Source organism: Adelges cooleyi, unplaced genomic scaffold (genome assembly GCF_023614345.1).
Source record: "Adelges cooleyi isolate 19-005CV unplaced genomic scaffold, UGA_ACOO_1.1 ACOO_flye_CR_arks_rails_tigmint_CR_PRNA_403, whole genome shotgun sequence".
NCBI lineage: Eukaryota > Metazoa > Arthropoda > Insecta > Hemiptera > Adelgidae > Adelges > Adelges cooleyi.
Window position 1 is genome coordinate 17705 of NW_026096083.1, and position 26446 is coordinate 44150.

The following is a 26446-nucleotide window of genomic DNA, read 5'->3' on the forward strand; positions in this document are numbered from 1 at the left end:
CATTATTTTATTACTATGTACCATTACTATTAAGATAAATTTTAATAATAATTAAGTCATAAATGATAATACTTTATTTTGTGACTAGATCAGATCTCGTGAACATTTAATATCATGATACTGCTCCTATGCTATTATTAAAAAAACACAATTTTTAAAATCTCCATAATAGGTTATTGTTAAATAACAGGCAACAGCCGACCGCTAGTGGCTATACATGTTAGTAATATTTAACTAATAAGTAATAAATGTAGGTAAAATTTATTGTTTTCTCCATCACAGTACCAGTATACGATTTATTTTAATTTAAATGTAAGAAAATCGATTTTTCTTTAGAAAATAACAAGAAATTAATATACAGGATGAGGCAGTAAAACGGCGATTTTCTAATGTATTTAAATGGTAAAAACCCGTTTCACTATCCCACCCTTTACATTTTAAGGATCTATGAAAAGGTTTTTTTAGTTGCATTTTATTTTGTACATTGTCAATCTAGTAAAATAGAAGTATAATATAGCTTTGAAATAATATAATCTGTGAAGTATAAATAGTTTGTTTGAGATTGCTTTAATGGAAGTATATAATACATAAATATTAATTTTATTGAGAATAAGCGATTATAATTTAAACTATGGAGTACAAACGATTGAAACATGAATCGTCGACCATTCCAACAAAATATAACAAGACATTGTATATGTGTTATTTGGTGTACTAAGTTTTTGCAAAAAAAAAAAAAAACCAGTACAGTGGGGTCGGGGCATAGTGGGGACGGAGCATAGTTGGGTCGGGACATATTGGGAACGGGGAGGTCACAGGTTTACAGGAATTTTTAAATCTGAAAGTGATAAAATCACTTTCGAAAAAACGCTTCGATGCAAATCGGTAGTTAGTATTTTCAAGCCAGTACAGTCCAAACCAAGCACAGTATAAACCAGCAAAGTTAGAAAGTTTTAAATGAAGATTCTGTATTTACAAATGAGCATCAAAGCGTTTATTTGAAAGCGATTTTATTCAATTTTATCACTTTTATTTATAATAATTCTTGTAGACCTGTGACCACTCCGTTTCCTCATTGCTTTGATTACATTATGCCAATACTCTACTGTACTAGTCCTCTCGGATAAAATCGCTTTTAAATAAACGCTTTGATGCTCATTTGTAAATACAGAATCTTCATTTAAAACTTTCTAACTTTGCTGGTTTATACTGTGCTTGGTTTGGACTGTACTGGCTTGAAAATACTAACTACCGATTTGCATCGAAGCGTTTTTTCGAAAGTGATTTTATCACTTTCAGATTTAAAAATTCCTGTAAACCTGTGACCTCCCCGTTCCCAATATGTCCCGACCCAACTATGCTCCGTCCCCACTATGCCCCGACCCCACTGTACTGGTTTTTTTTAATTTTAATCTTAATTTGTTCGAAAAAAATCGTATTTCAAAAATGTCTAACCAGCAAGAAGGTATAGTGTTCTGGTAATACCTTTTATTTTCAGAATTTACCATTGTTTTTGTATTTTTAATAAACTTAAAGCTACTTTATATCTTATAAAGTAGCTTGAGATGTATTTTAAAGATACAAAATCAAAAATTAAATTTTCATAATCATTGCACATTTTAAATTTGAGTACATTATATTTCGGCAATACAATATACTAAAAACATATTTTGCAGCCTAACCTTAGATATCCGAAATTTTGAGTGACTTTGTTAGGTTAAAAGTCGAAAAAGTAGACTTCTTCACTCCCACAAACGTTAACTTTCTATAACTTAGCGAAAAAGTGTCGAACTGAAAAAAAAATTGTATTACAATGTTGATCAGGCATGCTCTGGTACACAAATATCCTCAAAATCCGAATTTGAATAACCCGCACTCCCTCGCATGATTTGTTTTTTTTAAAAATGATATATGGTTTTAAAATCTATTTACAAAAAATATTGTACAAAGAAACATGGACTTATATGTTTAAGATATCGATTACAAAATATAATGTTGTATGTTATTCTAAGACAAATGCGTTTAAAATTCATCTATCTCTATATAATGCGTACTTACGATGTTTAGTAGTATTATTCACGTATGACCTTGATGTATAATGAATTGGGACTAGTGGATTAAATGTTATAGAAGCTCTAGATGCGGGAAAACGTTTAAAATTAGAAAAATATATATTAAGTGTGAAGTTTTAAAATTTTTAAGTAGTATCATTTACTTAAAAAATTGCAATGATATCCGTCTAATCAGAAAAAAAAGCTTTGATAAAATGAAAAGATGAACAATTGTGATTTAATACACGTTTAAATGGCCAACAAAAAACGCGGAGGGAAATTTTTAAATTTTCATAAATTTTAAATGACTATATCTTTTTGATGTATGAATAAAAATATAATTTTTTTTTACTAATTCTTTTTTAAAAACTATTTTAAATAAAATGGCTATCTTGAAAATAAAACAAAAACGTAACCAAAAAAAAAAAAAATTATTTAAAAAAATATAACAGCCAAGTGCAATAAAAACCGTGGTGCTTATTGCGTAAATGAGTATAAATTATTTTTAAAAAAAAAACTTAAAAATATTCACTTGAACAAAAGTCATTTCATTTGTCAAATCTTCGTGGGCCACCTTGTATATATATATCAACTACTATATAATACCACTATACAACGGTATACAACGATTAAGAATCGTGTTGATGAAAACTTAAATATTTTAACGTGTATAATAATAATTGATAAATATCTTATTCAAGTTAGTACTAAAAATTAAGCTTTCTTTTCCGCTAAAAGAAAAACATTTTTTGTCGAAATGGGAAACTCTCTGTCAATTGAAATCAAGACGCTGCTTATTGATTGAACTGCCGTTAAAAAGCTCTGCCGTTTAAATTAAAGATGATTTGGTGTGTAAATTAAAGATGCTCTGATATTTGGAACATTACTAATAAACAAGGCGGCGCCAAACTAGGTTACGGCGACACTTCCTAAACGTACCTGTTTGATATTCAGCGGCGCAAAACGAAACGTACCGGTTTGATATTCGGCGGCGCAAAACTATGTATGGGCGTTCCGTCAGCGAGAGCCGCGGTAGCGCTGAACGATCGAATTACGGAGGGGACGATCGAACAGCGGCGGTGACAATTACACGTCGACACAAAACTAAACTATTATATTATGTAAAAAAAAATTCTGACATTCCGACTGACTAACGGGCGATTTGCTGGTGTCAACCGATGGGCCTAAGACATCCGACACCAAAGGTTTCGTCATAACCATGATGACACTTGCAATTGCATTTAATACCAATATAACGCTTCACAGAGCATTCCAAACTATTATGAAATATGCTACACTACAATATTGTATATTATTCTAAGATTAATGCGTTTAAAATTCATCCATCTCTATATAATGCGTACTTACGAAGTTTGATAGTATTACTTACTTATGGCCTTGATGTATAATGAATTTGGACTAGTGGATTAAATGTTGTAGAAGCTCTAAATATAACAATTGCAATGATAGTTAAACCGGCCGTTTTAATGTTTTTTTTACAAATTGTCGAACAATATCTGTTTTGTCGACCGAAAAAATCCAATGTAAATATGTATGAATCACTTTATTTTCAAAACATATATTTTTCATAAATGTGGTTTTTGAATTTTATAGGTTTTTCGGATAAAAAACCAATACTACAAATATGTGATATATAGATTGTTCATCGCTATTTATTGAAAACATATGTAAATGAATATATATTTATATATATACAGAGTGATTCATTTTGGGTAAGACACTCATTTTTTCGGAATATTGGAGCGCACGGCAGTTCTAGCAATGCCAGTGTATCTTTACATGAACCTATTCAACCAGTATTTCTAACTCTCATATCTCTAATACTTCTTAAGATAAGCTTTTGAAATTTGGAACATAGATTAAACTCATGTAGCTTAGGACACTGTAAAAATATGAGCCCCTAATATTAAGCCCTTTCAAAATTTGAATTTCTGTTCCTGACTGACTGACTCACTCACTCATCATCAAAATTATAAGACACTTCCAGTATAGGTAGAAACGTGAAATTTGGCACAAAGGTGGGTCATATAGTGTAAATAAAGGGAAAATCTGAAAATTGCAATTTCCTCAAAATGTATGCGCTAGGCGGGGATTAATGACCTTCGCCGCCCTACAGCCGGTACAGGGCGCTGTTGATTCCCATGTCTCTAGTCAGCCATCATTTGGTCGTTGTTTGTGTCTTTGTTAATTCGTGTTCACATGTATGGCAGTGTAGCAGTGTTATTTGTTCTTGCTACGTTTGTCACGTGGTTTATTATAAAGTGTAATTGTACACCTAAACGTTTAGGTTTCGTTTATACGTTTTTAATACTTAACTAGATTTATATAGCTACTTGTATAAATTCTAGCTTCACTAATTTATTAATTAAATTACACTATATAACTAATTTAACTACTATCGTGGTTTATTAATAATTAATAAATTATTATTCATTATGCAAGTGACTACTTGTATAAATTTTAGCTTTACAACAAAGTGTAGTTTTGTATATATATATATACATGTATACTATGTACATATTCGTACATATTCTACAATATCTTCATAGATTCTTCAATATTTTCGTTTAATCTGTTCATTAGCTATGGCTTTATAAAGATACTACAATTCCTCTTAATAATTATCATATTTTATCGGGTTTCCAAAACCGGTAGCACATAAAATTTATATACTTTATGTTCGCATTGGTCATATAAAAGATTTTGAAATAATTATAGACAAACAGTTCTTGTTTACAGAGTACCTACCTATTTTAACATATTCAGAGGTAGGCTGAAAAACCAACATAACCAGATAGCGAATGGCCAGAGAAAACTCTCATTTTCACATAATATAAACTTGCAATATTTAAAATGAATAACATAATCTATTTATCAATTATTTTAGCGACAAAGTTCGTACACTCACTATGTTGTACACAAATTGTCTGGCAATATTATTACATCCTATTTGAATAAAACTATTAATACAAGTATTGTAATTGTAATTGAAAAATTATGTAAAAAAAAATAATAATAATAAATATATATTGTAGTTGATATTAAATACTAATCCATACTTATCACTAATTTTGAATGTTTTAAAAAAAAAACTATATGTAATACTAACCATTAACCTATTATATTCACTATGTATTCAAATGTATAACTATATAATGTATAACCTTATAATGTATAACTTTTATAACTATATAACTTTTATAAACCTTTGTAAATTCTAATGATATGTAATGATACACAAACATGTAATTAAGTGTTGTCAAAGATATTTTGTTCATGAAATGCACAAAATATCTCTCTTTGGGAGAGAGGTGTAATGGATTACTGTAATTAACCAAGTTTACGACATAACCGATTTCTCCTTGAATATTAATAATATTTAATGCACGACCTAAATGGGTTTCTTCTCTACTTTGTAACCAAAGGGTAAAACAACGTCATAAATTGTAAAATCCAATTATAAATTGTAAAAACCGATTTATTCATACACTATAAGAAATCATATACTTTGTACAACTAGAGATTGTAAAAACACGCAAATAAACCATTAAATAAATCAACTATCCGACAATGTTCCGCAATTAACAGTGGACAGCTTAGCCATTCACCCACAATCCGGACTTGAGGATTGGCGATTGCACAATTGGAGAGAGGTCAACAATGCGGGGATGCCAAGGACTCCTTCCATTGCACCCGGATGGCCATTTTGCGTAAATACCAGCCGCCTCGCCATGGCAAAGTCAGAAGTATTCTGGCTTCGTATTATCTAAGATACCTGCAACAAGACACTCGTTATTACTGTTTGTGTATTGAATTTATGCTTGTTGAAAATACAAAGCTTACTTTATTTTTGTTATTGAAAGTATTCTTTTCATTTAAAAACTTCCAAAATCCATCTTCCACCTTTGTGTTCTAAGTCTTCAAAGGCCACAGACTTGACAGACTTAACAATAGTTATATACCTTGATTCATTGATAACTGACTTAAATGAAAATATCAAAAATATAGAATATGTCATACAACTATTCAATTATTATTAAGACATTATTTATGAATATTTATAGTTATTAGACAATAGCAGGTATTGTTAAGGGTTTAACTTACTAAGGCTAATTTATTATTTATTTGTAGAATCTATAATTATTTACTGCATTATACTCTGCATATAAATAATGATAATGATGTCCTATTATGGTGAAATAACACCATACTACATTACCACATTTAATCAGACTAGAGATAGTTTCAGCAATTAAACCGCAATACTGTAAAACATAATTTACTTGTATTAATAGTTTTATTCAAATAGGATGTAATAATATTGCCACACAATTTGTGTACAACATAGTGAACTGTAAACGAAGCTCAACTTTCTTGGTCGTAAGGACCCATAAAGTTCCCTCATTAATTTTGTAATATCTTTTTCAATGCTTTTCAAATAATAGTCATCAAATTTTATAATTAGATTTGAGTTTACTTCAGTTATTATGGTATTTAATGTGTGTTTGGGCGCAAGAGGGTTGGTACAATTGTTTAAAGCAAAGTTTACTACTCGTTTCAAGAAGATTATACGGGGATTGCTCGTACTCATTGTAATGTTTAATGTACTAATTCTAATGTAAGTAGGAAAGTTTTCCATTTACCTAGAACATTAAAACATATATTTTTTTTGAATTAAATGTTAGTGGTTCTTATATGTTTACTTATTCCTAATGTTAGTTCTTATACTACAGGCTTTTTTTCTTTTATTGGTTTTCTTTTTTCTTAGCTTAGGCATGTCTTTGATTAGGCGGTAAAATTTTATTGGTCTTAATCTATTAATAATATAATTTAAAACACAGCGAGAAGAAATCGTATCAAAAACCGGATTATGATAAGTCATATGGGGGGAATGTGCCTCTGTGCACGTTAACTCATGGGCTTCCCGCAGGTTCAGATCCCTACCCCCCTTCTTTACCTCTCCTAAGAACTCATCGTAGTAGATCTTCCCGGTATCCATGTTTATCAGTTTCAAATTGAACCGCCCGTCATTGTTGTTATCCCAGGCGGTCATATTCAGATATTTATAGACGTTCGTCACGCCAAACTGTTTTAATATTTTATAGTCATGACTACCGTTCCAAAACACTACGATGGGTTTTCGTGAACCTTTATGTATATATTTTGAAATGGTGGATAAAGTTAGTGTCGAGGGCCCTTTTTGATACAGTCCCTTGTTCAACTCGTTTAATAACGAGTCGAACGCTGGTTTTGTGGCCTTAAACCTATTACACTGCCGAATTAAAGATTTGATTTCCTGCTGCGTGGCTTGTCAAGGGGCACAAGATGTAGTTACTACTATCGGGAATCCTGATAGGTTCACAGGAGTGTTGTTTTTGTGCGTCGACAGAAGGCACCCAGACACAGCGATATATTCGCTGTGTGCCTTTGGCAGGAATTCAAAATCAGCCACAATGATTTTTATGTTGGCACTAAAACAGGTTTTATTACATTATTACAGATATAACTTTATACGTACATTGATCGTCCTTCACCGTGTTTATTTTAATATTTAAATCACTATGCTATAACTTATATAAACTACTTCCTATTTGTTATTATTATATTTTTTTTATTACATAGGTATTTCTTCTCCTGCGTGCACAGCGCGCCCAATCCTATTGGCCCTTGCTCGCCTCAAGCGATTATATTGTAAACTGTCATATGAATATAATACAACCAGAATTATCATTAGATTAGCTACGCTGAGACCTAACAAAACGTATTCATAACTGCTTTGTATAAATGGTACATGAAAAATGTCGGCTTCTGCTTCGAGTTGCCTTGTTGACTTTCCGTTAGTCAAAAGATCACTAATTGAGCGAACTTGAGTGTGAAAGGAATTTAGAAAATGGTTATTAAACCTTGAGCTTAAATATGTTGGTTCAGGCATAGTTATGTTAGCAATAAAATCATTGTATCCTTCAGAAATAATTTCTTTTCCTGGTATTAATACATCCTGGTCACTGTAAGCTCTACAAGAAGAATTTAAACTTAGTATCCCATTATTTTCTAATTGTATCCGTTCTGCGGGACGATCTCCACAAGCTATAAAAACGGTTTCCCCAGGCGAAATATACAGCCATTTATTTTTATTTGTAAATTTATAAAATATAGTACTAGGTATTCTGTTATAAAGGATTTTACAACTTCTAGGAACAGTTCTTTGTTGTTTTAAAAGTAAAAGCTCACAAACTTGCAGATTGCTGTAAGCATGGAGTGGATATAATTCATTACATAGTAAGAAAGTTGAGCTTCGTTTACAGTTTAACTGATCAATTTTTTCGAATGTTGAATACCGTTCATAAGTATTTGTTACAGCGATATAGTGAAATTTTGGCTTGATATATATACAAGTTTCATTTTCGCAAACAGGTAATGGAAGTATATGGTATAAAATCAGCCGTTCCTTTAAAACTACAGGTAAGTTTATTTTAAATACAATTTTCCCATCGGCATAATAAATGATAATTTGTGATAATTTAACTGTTTCAGCTATGTGGTCAATACTAGTATCAAATGGAAGTTGAGTGTTTGGTTCTAATTGGTTTGCGATAACAACTAGTTGCGTTTGAAGTTCATCAATGCTTATTAAGCTAGAATGAAGTTGACCTAACCGTGCTAATTGTAGTATTTCAAATATGAGATTAGATTCGTAAATGTATTGAGATAATAACAATTTAATTTCGGCTACGTTGCCTAACCGAAATAGTTCCATCATACCCGTTGTATATACATCAGCTGGAGGTTTTATTTGTGGTGGCGTTGGCAAAGTTTGATCAGGTTTGACATTTTGTGATATTTTGAATACTCTAGTGTTTTATGGCAAAGCAGTTTCGCCCCCATCGAGATAATTTTTAATAAGTGATTCGGATTTTTCCAAGCATTTATCGCTACAAAGCCCAAAGATGGTTTTTGCCGTTTTAGCTAAAGCTCCCCATGGTATAGAACGTCGTGACTTAGTGTGACCTACGGATTTTAGACTTAAATCTATTTTTCGCCCGACTTCTTCGCGAATAAAATCTATTTTATCTACTATAAAAGCACATCGTTGTGATAAGGTTTTATCATTGGTAGTAAGATTGTTTACAGAATTCCATTCAAAGGTTCGATTATCATAATTTTTACAATATTCTTTTAATTCGGCGATACGTAGTTTTAATTGATCTGAATTAGAATTATAATAACTTAAATCTAGATATGCCGTAAAGTCAAAAGTTGTTTGTTGAACTCTCATTTCTCCCAAACTTTCGTACAGTAACCCCGCAGTGGTTAATAGTTTGTCATCTTGATAAAGCGTAGTTGAATTAACGAGCCGTATGATAAATAGTAGTGGTATAATTCTGAAATTTAACCGTATTCTTTTATTATTATAGTGGTCAAAACAAAATTGTAAACTAATTAATTAAAATAATTGATCTACTTTTCCCGTTTGTCAAAGTGATTGAAAAGAAATGGTATAAAAATGTGTTAAAAGACATTTTTTAATAAACACCTGTTTTAAATTATAAAAAATAGCATAATTGTTTTGGAACCGAAAATATCAAACAACTAAAATATTCGAATTCTACCGTATATTTTTCCAATGAACCGGTCAGCCTATATTATTTCGTTATAAGCGTTATAAAAACTAGTTATTGTGTTGTAACGCGTGTACCTTAAAACGGTCTTTGGGTAACATCCCAACGTGGCAAAGTTGTAAAACCCCGAAAAGAATTCGGTTTCAGTGTCGACCTTGTGTTGTTCCATAGTATTCCTTGTATCGTGCAGGTGCTTTAAGGAATGCCGTAGTAAAATGAATAGCCCTACGCGGTTTTTTGATTCTCGGCCACTGTTTAGTATGTAACCGGCCATATCCTTGTATCGTTGTTGGAATTTTTTCAAACGTTATGTGTTGTTTAAAACAAAAATATATATTTTTAAATTATCTTTTAAGTTATATAATTGTTACTACTAAATAAATTTGATTTTCTGAAAACTTGTAAAACCATGTAAATATGTTTTAATAACTAAATATTATATTACTTCATTATTTGGGATTTAATGATTTTTCAAATATTTTTAACAGAGACAGTGATAACGATATTGGTTTATACTTTATAATGGCTACAGTCTAATAATTATAATTACCGACTGAAATAAAAGATAATAATGACTGACCAATTATTTATTTCCTGGTTTATGTATAGGAATGAAAACACATTTAACATTTGTTAAAACTATTACTAACTTACCTGAAGATAATTATAAATTAAATTTCTACAACTTTTATACTTTTCATAGTTAAGTATGACTATTTAACAGTATAAAGTTAGAATTATCTTCTACAAGTTTGAACTAGTATTTCTAACCAAACTATGTAGGTATAAGATATTCCTAAAACAATTATACCTTTTTTAATGATAAATAAAAATAGGAATATCTAATTTGTTAAAATAGAGTTAACCAGACCGCTTGATATCCAACCTTTTAATTTCTTATTTGATAAGTTTATTATATAAATTTTAGTAGAATTGGAAACAGCCTCATTAATTTTTCCATTAAATATGTCCATTGCTACGTCTATATCATTTAAATGTTCACAACTTGACCAATCTTAAGTAAATATTAACATATTTAAATCAGTCATATAATAGCTTATTAAACTTTTTGTGGGCAAAAAGAGCTTTAATAGCAGATCTGGATGAGAACGAGATAAGAGCATATACTTTCAAATATGATGAGATGCTGCAACTTGCAATTGTATCTATTTATTTAATAATATGTATTATTTCTATTTTTCTATTTTATATTATGCCATATTATCTACTTATAATGTATAAATTGATTTGTGAAACTTGAAAATTAAATATATGTTTTATTTTAGTTATTTATGTGAGGTATTAAAACTACAAGTGTCATATGTTCCGTTTTCCTTGCTCTAATATATCCTTTAGGTACCAAATTATGTTAATAATATATCTTCTAAAAAACCAGACTGAAGACAAAGCTCATAAGCACCTACCTGTATTCTTTAACTACAGAATACAAATGTAAGATGTGGTATAACTAATTTATACTTGACAGCCAAATTTTGAAATCGTCAACTAATTTAGGTAAAAAGTAAAAATGTTTTATTTAAATAGTAATATAAACAAATTGTGGGAAATTTTAATAAAATTATTATTATTTTATACCAAATAATATTAAATTATAACATATACTTATAAGATAGGTATATACTATAATATAATGTAATTTATTATGAATTTTACATTATATCATTTTACGTGTATAGTGTATACGATTTAAATTAGATAATTGATAAAGATCTAACTACAATTTGCAAATAAGAACCTAACTAAAGGCAATGTTTTTGATATTCAAATACGAAATTTCTCTTAGCGGGTTTTTGGTAAAATCTATGTTGGTACTACCTGTAGTAATACATTTTTATAGGTTATGTAACATTTATTTATTATCACGCGATATCATTTTTCGGAAGAACAACCCCCAACTCGCTTTTTGGTCTTAAATCTAGTTATCAGTTTTTTTCCCACTATTTATAATCTATATTCAACAAGTAACGATACAGTGCAGATTAATATGTTATTTGTTATAATTCAAATTATTATATTTTATAAAGTCAATAATAACTCTAAAACGGTCGTTTACAATCGCATACGTTTATAAATTTGTGTGGACAACCGTTGTGACGCGTCGCTATTATTTTTTTGTTATATTCAATATAATAAATAAGAAAACGTCGACTTCTCCCTCCCCTCACAACTGAAAAAAAAACGTAAAAAAAAAATTGTCGAGTTTTTAACTTTCAATGTTAACTTTCTATTAGTTAGCAAAATATCGTCGAATAAATCCAACTACTATAAAAACTTATGGTCTTGATGTATAATGAATTAGGCTAAGTAGAATAAATGTTATCGAACGTCTAGATGCGAAAAAAAAGTTGAAAATCAGAAAAACACATTGAAAGAGTACAGTTTTAATCTTTTTGAAGATTTGGTAGTTTTACTTACCTTAAACAATTGCAATAGTTAAACCAAGTATTTCAATGGTTGTCTTACGACTTGTCGAATGACATCTGTTATATTGACCGATACAATACAATGTAAATATGTTTTACAGTTTGGTTTTAGCGAATTTATTAACATAAGCAGCATGGTAATTTTTCGTTATGACCAACATATTTATTCAATTCCGAAACGGAGTATAAAGTTTTTATAAAAATCGTATATATTATAATATATGTATACAGCTAATGTGCAGTAAATAATTCAACTGTGCTACAAGTCGTACACTACAATGTTAAATAACAATTCAAATCAAAATACATACATATTCCACTTGAATTAGGTCAACAATGTTTAGCACAGTAGTCTCCGCTCTTTGGAGTGTTAATATACTATACTATAATATCTATTACAGGTGTAAGACACTCGTTTTCTTGGAAAATATAAATATATTTATTATTAATATTATACGTAAAATAAGTTTGTTCTTGGTTTGTCTACTCTACTGTCATTCTAGCTTTTGCCATCACTTGGCTCTTGTCTGCTTCTACGTTTAACTTATACACGCAAATCTTTTGTTTATTAATAAAACCCCGAAAAAATGCTATAACAAATACAATAGTTCTTATACAATTGAATATTGAACTGATCATATTATAATTTTATCTCTCATTGGGCAATAAATAGTCTTGCGAGAGCCTTTAATCTTCCTCCTCATTGGTTATCAATCTAGATCATAAAACGTCCTCCAGTAAAAATAAAACCATAGGTATGCAATAGTAATAATAATAATAATTTTTAAACAACAAAATATGAGTTTATAATTGTGAGCAAAGTTTATTTTAGAAAAACCATAACATTAAATAACAATTTGGATGTTAGTACAGTATGTAAAAATTATTTATAATATTATAGTAATATACATTTATTACTAGTCTAAAATGTTGTGGTTGTTAACTGGTTCTCAAATCGTGGATAACTGGAATCGTCGAGTAGCTGTACATTTAATTCTTCTATTTTAGTATCCATTTTATTGACATTCACTTGCCAATATATGCCCTTAAATGGTCTGTATTTTACAACATTCCAGTCCTTATCATACACTACACAAATATCAATATCCTGTACATGATGTACTCTATTTATCGTCAATGAACCCGTTTTTGAACTAATCCACACTGCTATTAAAGTACAAATTTCATGAACTGAATACATCTTGTCATACAAAATCAGTCCAGCTAAAAATGATAAAAATTGTAGTTAAAAATTGCCAAATTCAGCTTATTAGTAACTATTTCACTTCATTGTGCAAGACAAATTTACTAAACGTAAATAAAACATCTTATTGAATGCATCACCATCAGGCATGATGGTTTCTAGACGGATTCACTGTCCGGGAAGGGCCGTCAGTTAGTCAACCAATACAATTATAATATATAATATGTATATTGGTCAAAACGCTGATTATAAAGGAATATTTGAAGAACCTACCACCTCCTCCTCGACGAACTTTTTAAAACACACCCTGCATTTTTGATACGCATAATGATATTAAAATGTTATAATACATAAGTATTAGTTTTTTCTTTATCCTTTTTTTTTTCCAAACGCAACACATTATAAATAAGCAGCTCCTTATGAAAAAAAATCTCGGTTTTTTAGAAAAAATTCTGACTTTTTTTTTCGTGCCACAGAAAGTCATTATAATTGAGTTTTTAATTTAAAACATGTGGTTTTTTTCGTGTTACTCAAAGCTTGTGCAATTTTATAACATGTTTTTAGAATACTGAAAATTCATTAATTCTAACCTGGTTTTCAATAAACATGATTGATAAGAATTCATAGAAAAGTCGAATAAACGGAAAAGTGACTACAGTAATCTAAAAAGTTTAAATAATTATGAGTAAATATTCTATTATTTTCCTTTAAGATACTTTTGACTGGTCTATAACCATTTGTGGATAGTTATTTTTAAAGTTATTTACAGGTTAAGAGGAAGGATGAAGTATAGTATTATTATCATCTACATTCCAATTCTCATCCTAAATTCGAAACTTCATTAACAATACTTTTAAAGTAATTATCCAAAAATAGTTTTAAGCCAGTCAACATTTTCAACAAATTGTTCTTGTTGCTAGAACTCTAGAAAAAAAATATGAATAAGTGTAAATGTTGCGACAAATTTTGCATAATGACAATAATTAAAGTGTTTTAACACATAAAAATTACAAATTTTTAGTTATTTAAAAATAAATTGAGCAATAACAAATATTATAGTAATAACATAAATATAAAAACCCCCTTCCGCTCTAAAATTGTGTAATATTGAAAAATAACAAAAATTAAAATATCTCCAAAAAGAAATCCACACATTTTCTAGTAATTTAAAAAAAAATTGGCTGAGTTATCCATAATTAATCACGCTGTAGAAATAGATATTATTAAAAATGTCTATTTATATTCACCTAATGCTTGGGTAAGTACATTTCGTATAACTTTTCCAGTAAGAAGTCTCCTCGCCTTTCCAAGTTTGGTCAATTTAATAATTGCTCTAGCTGCATAAATATACATATGTATAAATAACTGGGTTGAAAATATAATATTTATTTATATCTTCGTATTTATGTTTTTATTTTTTAACTTAACGTCATAAACGTAAAAAGATATGGTAAAAAGAATATCAGTAGCGTTGGTGGAGTATAGAAGGGGTGCAAAAATGAAAATGGATATCAGCGTTAGCCCGAAAATCATCGAAGAGTTAGTCGTGAAGAGGGTGCTGTATTTTTAGTAAAATAACTACATAGGCTAAAAATGTATTCTGTATTTGCTCAGTTGTTATCTGAACCATTGTTTGGTAATAATGCTAAAAGACTACTCCACATCCTAGAACTCTTAAAAAAAGTCTCCCCTACTAAAAGTTTACTTAATTGTAATTATTGTGGGAGTAAAAGAATATATAAAGCAAATTTTATCTTTCTATCAAGCCGTAAGCTCTATTTAATACTAACGAGTAGCTTTGTAAATTATTTTGTATTTATCATCATGTACAGTAACAGCTGTAACAAAAATATAAAACAATTATATAGTTAATCAACACTGGTTGTAATTTTTATCTAGAACAGTCACTCGAAAAATACCATTATGATAACCAGTTAATTATTTTAAAATCTGGTGTTACATAAAAAAAATGGCTTTAAGGTTATGTTAGCTACCGTCATTAAGTGATCTTCAAACTTTAGAATAAAAAAAAGAAAGTAATCGTGCAGGAAAAATGCAGTTTGTTGGAAAATATCACAATATGACATTTTTTAACATACAATGACAGACCAAGATGGTAAGTCCAGTCAAGAAAAACATTAAGTTTAGTATTTAAAAGGCAACAGTCCACAGATAAAAAAATAAATAATTTATGTAAAAAGATCAGTAACCGCTTCGTGAGCTTAATTGTATTGTTAAAAATTGATTCACGCTGTCCAAAATTGTAATGTTAATACAATCAGAGTTGTGCATCATTCGAATAAAACGTTATCTAAATAATTATCTAGATAAACACATTATTCGAGTAAATTTATTCGAATAAACTTTTATTCGAATAATTTCAAAAATAATTATTCGAATAAACTTTTATTCGAATAATTTCAAAAATAGTTATTTGAATACACTTTTATTCGAATAAAAATTTATTTAAATAAAATATGTTTGAAATTATTCGAATAAAAAATTATTCGAATAATTATTTTTAAAATTATTCGAATACAAAATTATTCGAATAATTTTGAAAAAAAATTTTCGAATAACTTTTTATTCGAATAAATTTTACACGAATAATGTCTTTATCTAGATAACAATTTTTTATTCGAATAAAAAAATTATTCGAATAATCATATTTAAAATTATTCGAATAACGTTTTATTCGACTAACATTATTCGAATAATCATATATGAAATTATTCGAATAACTGTACACCATTATTCGAATAATTTGTAAGTGATGTTTTTTAATAATAATTTTTTTAATATACATTATATATTACATGTTATGCACTATTTATAAACACTAGGATAGATCTTAAATTTAATTTAAAATTTTCTTATCACCATCTAAATTCAATAAAAACAAATTAACTACAAAAAATAAAATTAACCTATGTCTTTTTCAAAGGTTTGAAAACTTAGTGTGAAGTGTTTTATACGTATTTTAATTTTATTTACAGATTTCACAAATTGAGTTTTGTGTTAGGCACATTGGAATTACTTATCAAATATGAAAAGAAAAAATAGAATACTCAGTAGACATTTTTTTATATAAACGACGATATTATTACATTAATGTGGTATAATTAACCAAGGACAATTTAAGAAATAGTTTATATAATATAGATAGGTATTGTATAATAAGTTAAAGTTTTAGTCAATATTACTTTAAATACAGACATAGAACAAAAGAACATTGAAAAACAAGTAATTAATTAAGTTTTGCGAAAACGAGTGAAAACTAATAAATAAACAAAATTACAACTGTCTAATAATAAAAATTCAGTGTCGTAAAGTTATCTACAATAAAACTATTTGAAGAACTCATTTTAGAAGATTCATAAAAAACACTTTCTAGTTCGTTACACTACACACATTCACATAGAACTAAATAATGTTGAGAATAATGTGGTTAACAATCAATACTTTACGAATGGAATCAAAAGATAATCAAAATAAAAGCCAGTTTAGCAATGTTAAACTAACAAACCTTTTTAAAAATATATCCGAGCAGTACCTCTATCATTTAATCTGATCATTAAAATATCTTATCAAACGTTATAAAATGTGTACGTTGTATTACTATACTTATAGGGGTAGATAAATACCGGGTGAGCTATTTAACGTAAAACACGCATTTGCTCAAAAAATAATAACTATTTCGTAGTTTTTCTTTTTGGAGAAATTTTAAAGAAAAAGTACTTTTTGTACCCGTACGCATTTCCACCACTCGTCCTAAATTAACCTGTATAATTGTTATTATTTTTGAGAAAAAGAGTGCTACTAAATGGATCACCCTGTATATAACAACTCAACACCTCGATAATAAGCTTTTAAGTTGTATGCTTATAGATCTATTGTATTTGTTACGGTGCATTGTAAAAGTGTTCTGTGTTGTACGTAGTGATTGGTACCTATGGCCCGATTTAATAACTCAGCAGATATCACGTATTAAGATTATTGTTTTTTATACATTTATATTTAATGGTCCTCCCAATTTTAAGATATTTTCAATAATATAACTCCATCCCTTATGTGTGAATCTTATAAACTAAATATTTTTTAAGTTAACGTATATTTTTGATTAACTTTTTAATTAAGAATAATTATCTAAAAATGTTGTCTGATCAATAACCATTTTTGGATAATTAGTTTTGAAGTTATTTTAGTTAAAAATTTAAGATGAAAGGAGGAATGCAGTAGAGTAAAGCACATAGATAGAAATAATACTTATCTTACCCTTCCTTCAATTCAAAAATTTGAACTTAAGCAATCTAAATAGTATTAGCTAAAATTATCTACCAGTCATAATAGTTGGCAAATTACAAAAATGTTAAAAGTTAATCAAATATATACGTTACCAGAAGCAATACAGTTGTTACCATTTCAAAACCTTCCGTTCATAACACTTTTACACATAATGGTTAAGCTATATTTTTTAAACAAATATTCTTAAACTAGACATCAGATAAGATAACTATAAAATTATAAGCAAATTAAACTAAAAGTACCTATTATCTTGTGAGATATTCACGGACCCGTAGTTAACGAATTTCTAAACTCGTACATACAGTAGATTTTGAAATAATAAAAACATTTAATTGTACTCCGTGTATATCCATTATGATAAAATTAAAAAAAAATCGGTTAGTAAATAAATATTTAAAAAATTACTAGTTCCATTTATTTTAACTTTTTATCACGACAATTCATAATCGAATGTATAACAAAAATCCTAAATTGTTACAGAAGTTTATTACAACTTATAGATATGATTTACAGAATGAAATAAATTATTGAAATTTATCATTTACAGATAACACATTTAAAATGATCAAATTCTGCTTTAAGTCAATAATGTTTTCTTACATATAGGCTAGGATATTTTGTTTTATTTTTGGTACTATATATGCTTTATATTAAGTATATAGCTGAATAATATGTAAATCTTATAGTAAGAATAGAGGAAAATAAATACTTTTTTTTTTTTAAAACTTTACATATGATGTTTATACCTACATTTTTTATTACGCATTATATACATCGAATGAATATAATAGTTATACCATTTTTACATTTGAAGTACGCAAGAAAAGTATCATTATTTATTATTATTTATTCGAATAATTTTTTATTCGAATAAATTGTAAAAATATTATTCGAATAAAAAGTTATTCGAAAATGTTGTTTTCAAAATTATTCGAATAAAAAATTATTCGAATAAATTGTGAAAAAATTATTCGAATAACCTTGTATTCGAATAATTTTGAAAAAAAAATTGCCGAATAAAAATTTATTCGAATAATTTGTAGAAAAATTATTCGAATAACGTTTTATTCGAATAAATTTTTATTCGAATAATTATTCGAATAAGAATTTGCACAACTCTGAATACAATATTAGTAATATGTTATTAAGTCTCCCAAACTAAAGTTTCACTTTATTATAATTACTGTGTGGACAAATGAATATAAATAAAACTAAATGTATCATTTAAATAAGCTAAAAGTTATATTCAATACTAACGAAAAACGTAATTATTATTTCAAAAGGCAGTCGGATATACAACAGAAAGAGATTACTTTGTAATTACTTTGGTATTTATCATCAAGTGAAGAAATATCTGTAACAATAATATAAAAATGGTTTTTAGTTAATCATCCTGGTTTATTTTATTTACCCATGACAGTTCTAACTAATCAATGCCAAATATTTTGGTATTAACATAAAGCCGAAAAATACCGCCAGGCTCTAGATATTAATTTAAATATCTTGTAAAATTGAAAAATAACAAAAATTAATGATTCTCCAAAAAGAAAACCCATAATTTATCATTTAGTTAAAAAATTATTGATTGTGTTATCAATTATGAAACACCCTGTAAGAAATACATGTTATTAGAAAAGCAAAACCACTCAAACTCTATACTTAAATACTCACCAAATATTTGGTTACGTAAGTTATGTAAAGCTTTTCCAGTAAGATAAGTTCTTGTTTTTTCATATGTGGTCACTCTTAAAATGTCATTACCTGCATAAATTTATATATTACCATATTAATAATACAAAAATTGTTAATATATTGGTATTTATGTTTTTATTTTAAAATTGTACGCCTTGATGTTATATATTATGATTCCTTAACTAAATTTTAGTTTATTAATAATTGAATGTAAATAAAAAAATAAAGAAAATTTTATCGTTTATTCAAATCATAACTTTTTTTTAATGAACGATTAAATTTGTATTTACTTTGGTTTGTATCGACCATAGGAATACCTGTAACAAAAATATAACATCATTTTACAGTTTATCAAACCAGGTCTTTATATTTATCAATAACATTCGTTTTAAAACGAATAATTGGTATTTATTTTACTAATTATTCAATGCAAAATAGATTATTAACATTAAATTATTCTCTAGCAACGTTTAAGTAAGTACTTTCTGCACACTGAATTTAATAATAATTTAATCTTTTATGTTTGTTTATTTTGTTCTTTGTATTTTATATAAAGAACAATAAGATATTGCTAATAAGATAAGCTGTTATTCCTTGATGAATCTAGTTATATTCTGTATACTTTGAAATTGTTTAAAGATTTGTTTGAAATCCCAAAAAATGTAATAAGCTAATATTTTTTTTACCCCACTCACATTTTATGGTGCTTAGTGGCCTTTAAAAAATGTTTACTAAAAAATTTAACATTTTGTGTTTACCTAATGTCTGAAATAATTTCCGTTGCAGAGTATGTGATTGTGTCATTATGATACCTAAATTCGAAAATAAAATAATCATTTAAATATATGTACATAGTTTGTTGTAATAGAAACTAATGTTGTACATATAAATCTGTGCGAAGCGTTATAAATATGAAATTTGAAATATATAAAGATGAAATTACTTTGTAGATGGCCCATGATGCAGGCACCTACATTTGAAAATAATATAAACATGTAATGGAAACCAATGTTGTACATATAATTCTGTGCAATGCATTATTAATTTGAAATTTAAAATTTATAAAAGTGATAATTGATTACCTTGTAGATAATTAAAGTTGTAAGTAAGTGCATGTTCTGAAATTAAATCGTAAACATTGTATACTTAATGATTATCAGACGACTGTGAGGAAATATTTCCATAAAATTCGATTAAATTTATTACCCGGCACAGTGAACATTTCATTCATAAACTCTGAAATTAGCAATACAGAAATGGTATTAAATTAAGTTTTTTAGTCTATCATTAACTAAACTAAAGAAAAGTTAAAAAAAATAATATGTGTATAAGTAGATCAGAACAAAATGCTTAGCTCTATTATATAAGTTTGAAACCTAATGAAAATACAATAGCTGTATTAAATCGCATTGGGGAGTAGAATAAGATAAAATAAAATATATGTTATTTAAACATTTTCTCTAACCCTTTCACTTCCGTGGACGTACTTTTACGTACTAATCAATTAATGAAGTACGAAACAGGTTACCATAATAGTAATGGTTGGGACATGTTGCAGTTTGAAAAACACAATGGCAGTAAAAGGGTTAAAGATATTTTTGATGTTTTTTGTGTACAATTAATCCATAACCAAATTGTTTTTTATTAATTCATAATTATTGTTACTCGAGTCATAGCCGTTTGATTGTAAAAAGTCTTTAATTACATGCTCCAATCCATCTAGAACAAACCAATAAAAGTTTAAACTAAAGAAAAGTTCCGAATAAAATCAAAATGTAAATGAAAAGCATAAGAAAAAATTACACCATACATTAGGCAACTCCCTCAGTTCCCTAATTAGTCTATTCCTGGGGTAAAGTATGCTCATTGTAAATTACAGTAACTTTCAGTGACGGCCTGTGCTTATGAGCGATGGAGCACAGACCCAATCAATAATATAAAACAACCACTATTACAGGATACCACTTCGCCCATTTATTAGAAAGTTAGGTGTTGGCATTTTTTTTTACAGTCTTAACTTAAAGGCACAGATAATATTCTCAACTTATATAGATATCATTCTTGTAAGACAATTTTCGGAAGTGCTGTATTATAAAAGCCGACTCTTATTTTAAAACCGTAAAGATGCATTTCCGGACTCCTAGTAAATACGAGTACAAACATTTGTTACTTTATTTTTAAAACTTAAAAACGTTTACAGTGTTTGGCACACTGTTACTATATTATATTATTTTTGATGTACAAATAATTTGATAAGTAGGCCAACATACCAAAACAATTACATATTAGTATATTAATTATTATTATCTTACTTCCTATATAATCGTCGTTATAGCCAGAAGCTTTTTGAATTTGCAAGTCTGTGATAAACGTTTTTAAAAAATAGTTTTATACAAATATAGTAAAATTTTAAAATGTACTGTGTTGGTCTGTATGATTATAAAATATTACTTACTCAGAAGTTCAACCATATTTATATATTCTGCTGTAAAGAAAAGTAAAATATTATTTTTTTTTTAATTTTATCGTCCTTGTGTGGGTAAATATGAAAATAAAATACTTACTTATACTTATATTAGCCAAAACATTTACGCACATTAATGATAATAAAATACAGGAAATTTTCATTTTTATCTAAAACATTAATAAACATATATGAATTTTTTTAATGTTCAGGCGCTTCTGGAAAATATATTATATGTTTTTAATTTTAATCTTAATTTGTTCGAAAAAACATCGTATTTCAAAAATTTCTAACCAGCAAGAAGGTATAGTGTTCTGGTAATACCTTTAATTTTCAGAATTTACTATTGTTTTTGTATTTTTAATAAACTTAAAATACAAGATATAAAGTAGCTTGAGATGTATTTTAAAGATACAAAATCAAAAATTAAATTTTGAATAATCATTGCACATTTTAAAATTGAGTACATTAAATTTCGGCAATACAATATACTAAAAACATATTTTGCAGCCTATCGTTGCTAGTTTATTTGCAAAGCTGTTTTTTTGTATCGATGCCGAGCTAGTGTTCCTATGATGTCTGTTTTTTTTTTGTATCAGCAAATACGACTACATGTTTTAGTATGGCCCGATTAATCTAAGATATCCGAAATTTTGAGTGACTTTGTTAGGTTAAAAGTCGAAAAAGTAAACTTCTTCACTCCCACAAACGTTAACTTTCTATAACTTAGCGAAAAAGTGTCGAACTGAAACAAAATTGTATTACAATGTTGATCAGGCATGCCCTGATACACAAATACCCTCAAATCCGAATTTGAATAACCTGCACTCCCTCGCATGATTTGTTTTTTTTAAAATGACATTTGGTTTTAAAATCTATTTACAAAAAATGTTGTACAAAGAAACATGGACTTATATGTTTAAAATATAGATTACAAAATATAATGCTGTATGTTATTCTAAGACAAATGCGTTTAAAATTCATCTATCTATATATAATGCGTACTTACGATGGTTGGTTGGATTATTCACGTATGGCCTTGATGTATAATGAATTGGGACTAGTGGATTAAATGTTATAGAAGCTCTAGATGCGGGAAAACGTTTAAAATTAGAAAAATATATTAAAAGTGTGAAGTTTTAAATTTTTTGCAGTTTTGGTAGTATCATTTACTTAAAAAATTGCAATGATAGTTAAAACGACTGTTTTAATGGTTTTTTTACAACTGGTCGAACGATATCTGTTTTGTCGACCGAAAAAATCCAATGTAAATATGTGTGAATCACTTTATTTTCAAAACATATACTTTTCATAAATGTGGTTTTTGAATTTTATAGGTTTTTCGGATAAAAAACCAATACTACAAATATGTGATATATAGATTGTTCATCGTTATTTATTGAAAACATATGTAAATGAATATATATTTATATATATACAGAGTGATTCATTTTGGGTAAGACACTCATTTTTTCGGAATATTGGAGCGCACGGCAGTTCTAGCAATGCCAGTGTATCTTTACACGAACCTATTCAACCAGTATTTCTAACTCTCATATCTCTAATACTTCTTAAGATAAGCTTTTGAAATTTGGAACATAGATTAAACTCATGTAGCTTAGGACACTGTAAAAATATGAGCCCCTAATTATAAGCCCTTTCAAATCTTGAATTTCTGTTCCTGACTGATTGACTCACTCACCCATCATCAAAATTATAAGACACTTCCAGTATAGGTAGAAACGTGAAATTTGGCACAAAGGTGGGTCATATAGTGTAAATAAAGGGAAAATCTGAAAATTGCAATTTCCTCAAAATGTATGCGCTAGGCGGGGATTAATGACCTTCGCCGCCCTACAGCCGGTACAGGGCGCTGTTGCTTCTCATGTCTCTAGTCAGCCATCATTTGGTCGTTGTTTGTGTCTTTGTTAATTCGTGTTCACATGTATGGCAGTGTAGCAGTGTTATTTGTTCTTGCTATGTTTGTCACGTGGTTTATTATGAAGTGTAATTGTACACCTAAACGTTTAGGTTTCGTCTATACGTTTTTAATACTTAACTAGATTATAGTAGCTACTTGTATAAATTCTAGCTTCACTAATTTATTAATTAAATTACACTATATTAATTATGACTAATTTAATTACTATCGAAATTTAATTACTTCAAAAGATTTTGAAATAATTATAGACAAACTGTTCTTGTTTACAGAGTACTTACCTATTTTAACATATCGAGAGGTAGGTTGAAAAACCAATACAACCAGCTAGCGAATGGCCATTTAACAAAAAACCTAACAATGACCGTGGTACAAATACCAAACAAACCACTGCTATGTTGATAATATATAATATTTGTCGTTAACAGAAATTACAGCTCTATGGGTGTTTGGGGCAGTTCTTCCAAAAGATAACACAATTTTTATTTTATCAGCGTGACCAACCCCGAAACACCAAAATATAAATTCACATTCTATCAGTCTGCCAATTCTGTCAAAAAAAAGTAACTAAAATATAACTAACGTTCAGAGTTAACTGTTATCTCTAGAACCGAACGGCAATAATTCAAATGATAAAAAAATCAACCGTGTTAAAATATATTATATTTTCTTAAATAGTACAAATTTTTACGATGCATGTATAATGACAAAAAACCAACTAGCTCATATGGCGACAACGATAATTATTGGTAAATAAAATTTACTTCCGTTTCTTATTAATATTAAATGAATATTTATATTAGAGTTATTTTTTAATTCATAATTCAAAACTCTCGTTTTCACATAATATAAACATGCAATATTTAAAATGAATAACATAATCTATTTATCAATTATTGTAGCGACAAAGTTCGTACACTCACTATGTTGTACACAAATTGTGTGGCAATATTATTACATCCTATTTGAATAAAACTATTTATACAAGTAAATTATGTTTTACAGTATGATAGTAGTCGTCTGAAGTCATAAAAAGCTTATCGGCATGCTTATTTATTAGAGCGGTTTAACTGCTGAAACTATCTCTAGTCTGATTAAATGTGGTAATGTAGTATGGTGTTAATTCACCATAATAGGACATCATTATCTTTATTTATATGCAGAGTATAATGCAGTAAATAATTATAGATTCTACAAATAAATAATAAATTAGCCTTAGTAAGTTAAACCCTTAACAATACCTGCGATTGTCTAATAACTATAAATATTTATAAATAATGTCTTAATAATAATTGAATAGTTTTATAACATATTCTATATTTTTGATATTTTCATTTTAGTCAGTAATCAATGAATCAAGGTATATAACTATTATCTTTTTTAATAGTAACGCAGTTACATGTTATATGAACCATCATTCATGAAACACAATTTTGCATCTCTACACATTTTTGACTTCTAAACTTTAAGTTATCCAGATTAAAATATTTTTGAATATTGAAAACTATATGCTTAGTTTTACTCATATTCAACTATAAGAAACTTGTAAAACCATGTAAGTATGTTTTAATAACTAAATATTATATTACTTCATTATTTGGGATTTAATGATTTTTCAAATATTTTCGACGGAGACAGTGATAAAACGATATTGGTTTATACTTTATAATGGCCATAGTCTAATAATTATAATTACCATCTGAAATAATAGATAATAATGACTGACCAATTATTTATTTCCTGGTTTATGTATAGGAATGAAAACACATTTAACATTTGTTAAAACTATTATTAACTTACCTGAAGATAATTATAAATTAAATTTCTACAACTTTTATACTTTTCATAGTTAAGTATGACTATTTAACAGTATAAAGTTAGAATTATCTTCTACAAGTTTGAACTAGTATTTCTAACCAAACTATGTAGGTATAAGATATTCCTAAAACAATTATACCTTTTTTAATGATAAATAAAAATGGGAATATCTAATTTATTTTCACTTAGTTAAAATAGAATTAACCAGATCGCTTGATATCTAACCTTTTAATTTCTTATTTGATAAGTTTATTATATACATTTTAGTAGAATTGGAAACAGCCTCATTAATTTTTCCATTAAATATGTCCATAGCTACGTCTATATCATTTAAATTTTCACAACTTGACCAATCTTAAGTAAATATTAACATATTTAAATCAGTCATATTATAGCTTATTAAAAATTTTTTGGACAAAAAGAGCTTTAATAGCAGATTTGGATGAGAACGAGATAAGAGCATATACTTTCAAATATGATGAGATGCTGCAACTTGCAATTGTATCTATTTATTTTATAATATGTATTATTTCTATATTTTTTTTTTTTTATATAATATACATTTCTTAATAAATGAAATGTAGACAGCATTAATAACAGAGAAATCATAACTAGTGTAGGTATCTATTCTATACATAATATCACTTCTATTTATTTCTACTTTGTAGTTTATATTTTACTTCGTTTGTTTTATTGTATTTTAATGTAATTATAAAGTGTGATTGAAGAAAAGCATGTTGTTTTTGGTTCTACTTCCTTAAGAAATTTAACTAAAATAATAGAATCATGAAGAGACTTTAATAAACATTTTTAAAGATGTAGTAATTATAAGAAAAAATGAAACAATAAATAACAACACAAATTTGTTTAGACGTGTCTTAAAAAGATA

General features: G+C 27.8%; 1 protein-coding gene across 1 annotated transcript; it reads right to left on the bottom strand.

Moving 5' to 3' along the window:
- Window positions 1-13057: 13057 nt before the first annotated feature.
- Window positions 13058-22997, bottom strand: LOC126841687 (uncharacterized). The gene is made up of 15 exons (XM_050578278.1): window positions 22810-22997; window positions 21901-21970; window positions 21792-21821; window positions 21649-21696; window positions 21002-21055; window positions 20543-20572; window positions 20419-20454; window positions 20280-20306; window positions 20095-20148; window positions 19627-19653; window positions 19316-19405; window positions 18969-18998; window positions 15130-15177; window positions 14587-14676; window positions 13058-13359 (listed from the first exon to the last, which is right to left on the bottom strand). The coding sequence occupies exons 2-15, from the start codon at window positions 21962-21964 to the stop codon at window positions 13058-13060; spliced, it is 930 nt and encodes a 309-aa protein (XP_050434235.1). The 5' UTR covers window positions 21965-21970; window positions 22810-22997.
- Window positions 22998-26446: the final 3449 nt, after the last annotated feature.